General features: G+C 39.0%; 1 protein-coding gene across 1 annotated transcript; it reads left to right on the top strand.

The window, feature by feature from the left end:
* Positions 1–323: 323 nt before the first annotated feature.
* LOC110032012 (zinc finger protein ZAT9-like) lies at positions 324–2,216 on the top strand. The gene has a single exon (XM_020735512.1). It carries the CDS (start codon positions 534–536, stop codon positions 1,647–1,649), a length of 1,116 nt encoding a protein of 371 aa, XP_020591171.1. The 5' UTR covers positions 324–533; the 3' UTR covers positions 1,650–2,216.

Below are 2,216 nucleotides of genomic sequence, written 5' to 3'. Positions count from 1 at the left end.
AAATCAAATTGGATTTTGTTAATTCGTTATGATCCACTGGCTCCAAAACGAGAAGGCAGTTCTCGGCTCCCCTTTTTTTAGCAATAAAAATAAAAATAAATAATTAAATAGATAAAAAAAGATGGGCTGGTCAAAGAAGACCCTTCTTCGCTAACAGTTTGTAGCTAAGTTTGGCAAGCCACATGGCATAATCAAAACCGTGCAATCGAGTAATATGCACCTATGCTCACGACACCTGCAGTAAGCTCTGCTGTTCATGACCTCCTACTTTTCGCCTTATAAACTTGCTTCCAAGCATGGATTTTGCCGCGCCCACAAAAGAAAGAAGCTCCATTGCTGAGGAAAGCAGAGCGAAAAAGTAGAGGATCGATCCAAGATTGCTTCTTTTCAGATCCAGAATACAAGATCAGTTCAGCAGCATTAATCCGGAGGATCACAAGGCGTAATCCTGACACGGCACTTTGTGTTCTCGATTCTCTTATATTCTGATTCCTAACCTCTCCAATTTTTAATCATTCATTCTGTTTGTTTCTATGGAGAAGCACATTTGTCGAATATGCAGGCAAGGCTTCTCCGATGGGAGATCTCTTGAAGTTCACTTGTGGTCTCATGTTGTGCTGAGCCCTTCCATGAAGGATGAAGACAAGCCGTTGGGTGGACATGACCTTAGAATCAACCCAAAGAAGTCGCATCGGTTTGAGATAGAGTGGCCGGAGACTATTAAGGATAAGAAACGTGCCAAGCTAGAGAAGGATTCCTCTTCATTGAATGCTTCGTTTGGAATGACCAGGGAAGAGCTCATTCATGGGGACAACGATGATGATTTACGGAGCAGGGGAACTTACGAAGAGAAGGAAATGCCGGGCCAACCTTATAGTAAGTTGAGTATGTATTCAATGCCGGTGAAGAAGAAGAGGACGGGGAGTGCACCAAAGGTTGCGAATGCATCAGTTTTTGATTTCTCCTTCGAGAACTGCGAGGAGGAAGTGAATGCTGCTCTGTCCCTGATGATGCTCGCAAGAGAACATGCTAATTTGATATATGATTCAAATGATAAGTTTTGTCTTACAATTGGATCTGGAAACAAAGTTCATTCTTTTCCTTGTGAGGATGGAGATCAACAGTCCAAAAAGCTGAAGGTCTCATTTTTTGCAAGTAGCAGTGATTATGGTGATATCAATCCTGCTGTTCTTAAAAATGAAAAGAGGAGTTTATCAATTCAATGTGATTCTGAATCTGGAAAGCAGAGTTCTTGCAATAGAAAAAGATATGGGTGCAACATCTGCAACAAGAGCTTTGATTCATATCAAGCTCTTGGCGGCCACCGCACAAGCCACAATAAGGTGAGAGGAGAATCTAAAAGATTGATTAATCATAATAAGGATTCTCAAACTGTTAAAAAATCACCGAAGAACTTTGGAAACCACGTGTGCAACATCTGTGCCAAGAATTTTTCATCTGGGCAAGCTTTAGGTGGTCACAAAAGATCACATTCTATTGCGGCAGATAAGTCCGCTGCTGCTGTTGTTGTTTCTAGTGCCAATAATAATGCCGCTCATCCTCATCCAGCCCCAATGGAGATAGAACACAAATATTTGAAGTTGGATTCGGTTGATCTCAACTTGCCTGCAACTCAAAATAAGTCTTAGGAAATTTCTAATGAAGTATTGGCCGGTTTGAGGTATCGGACATTCTCTGGTGAAGTGTCATTCTGACAATCTCTATGGTGAAATGATGAGTAAGAGTGCAAATAAAAAAAAAAAAGTGGATTGATCCCGAAAGCTTAGAGATTTTGAAGGAAATTCTTCTTATCATTATTACCACCAAAGAAGAAACTTTTTTTTTTTTTTCTAATTTTTCATAAAAATAAAGTTCTCGGATTAATGAGAATCTGAAGTCTAAATTTGAAGTAATTTAAATGATAATTTAATTTTTTATTTTAGGGGTGAGAGATTGGAAAATAAGAGATTTGTTGTGAATGCTAATGACAGAAGTCTCGCAACAACTAATTTGGGAGAATTTGGTGGCGGAACGTAGAAACAATTGTGTGGTTGATTGTGCTAAATATGAGCATATATTAATGCCTCATATCCTTCAATTGTATGCTTCTAATGGATTCTTCCCAGTTGCTGATTACACATTGGCACATCAAAGCCCTTCAATTTTCCTCTGTCAATCCATGTGGGTAATTATATAAAAGAGTGTTTTATAAATAA

The sequence above is a fragment of the Phalaenopsis equestris genome, unplaced genomic scaffold (assembly GCF_001263595.1).
Source record: "Phalaenopsis equestris unplaced genomic scaffold, ASM126359v1 Scaffold000873, whole genome shotgun sequence".
NCBI lineage: Eukaryota > Viridiplantae > Streptophyta > Magnoliopsida > Asparagales > Orchidaceae > Phalaenopsis > Phalaenopsis equestris.
The sequence above is the reverse complement of the archived record's forward strand: the minus strand, read 5'-3'. Positions and strand labels throughout refer to the sequence as shown.

Coding starts and splice junctions, on each gene's coding strand:
- LOC110032012 (XM_020735512.1), top strand. CDS start 534: ATGGAGAAGCACATTTGTCGAATATGCAGGCAAGGCTTCTCCGATGGG.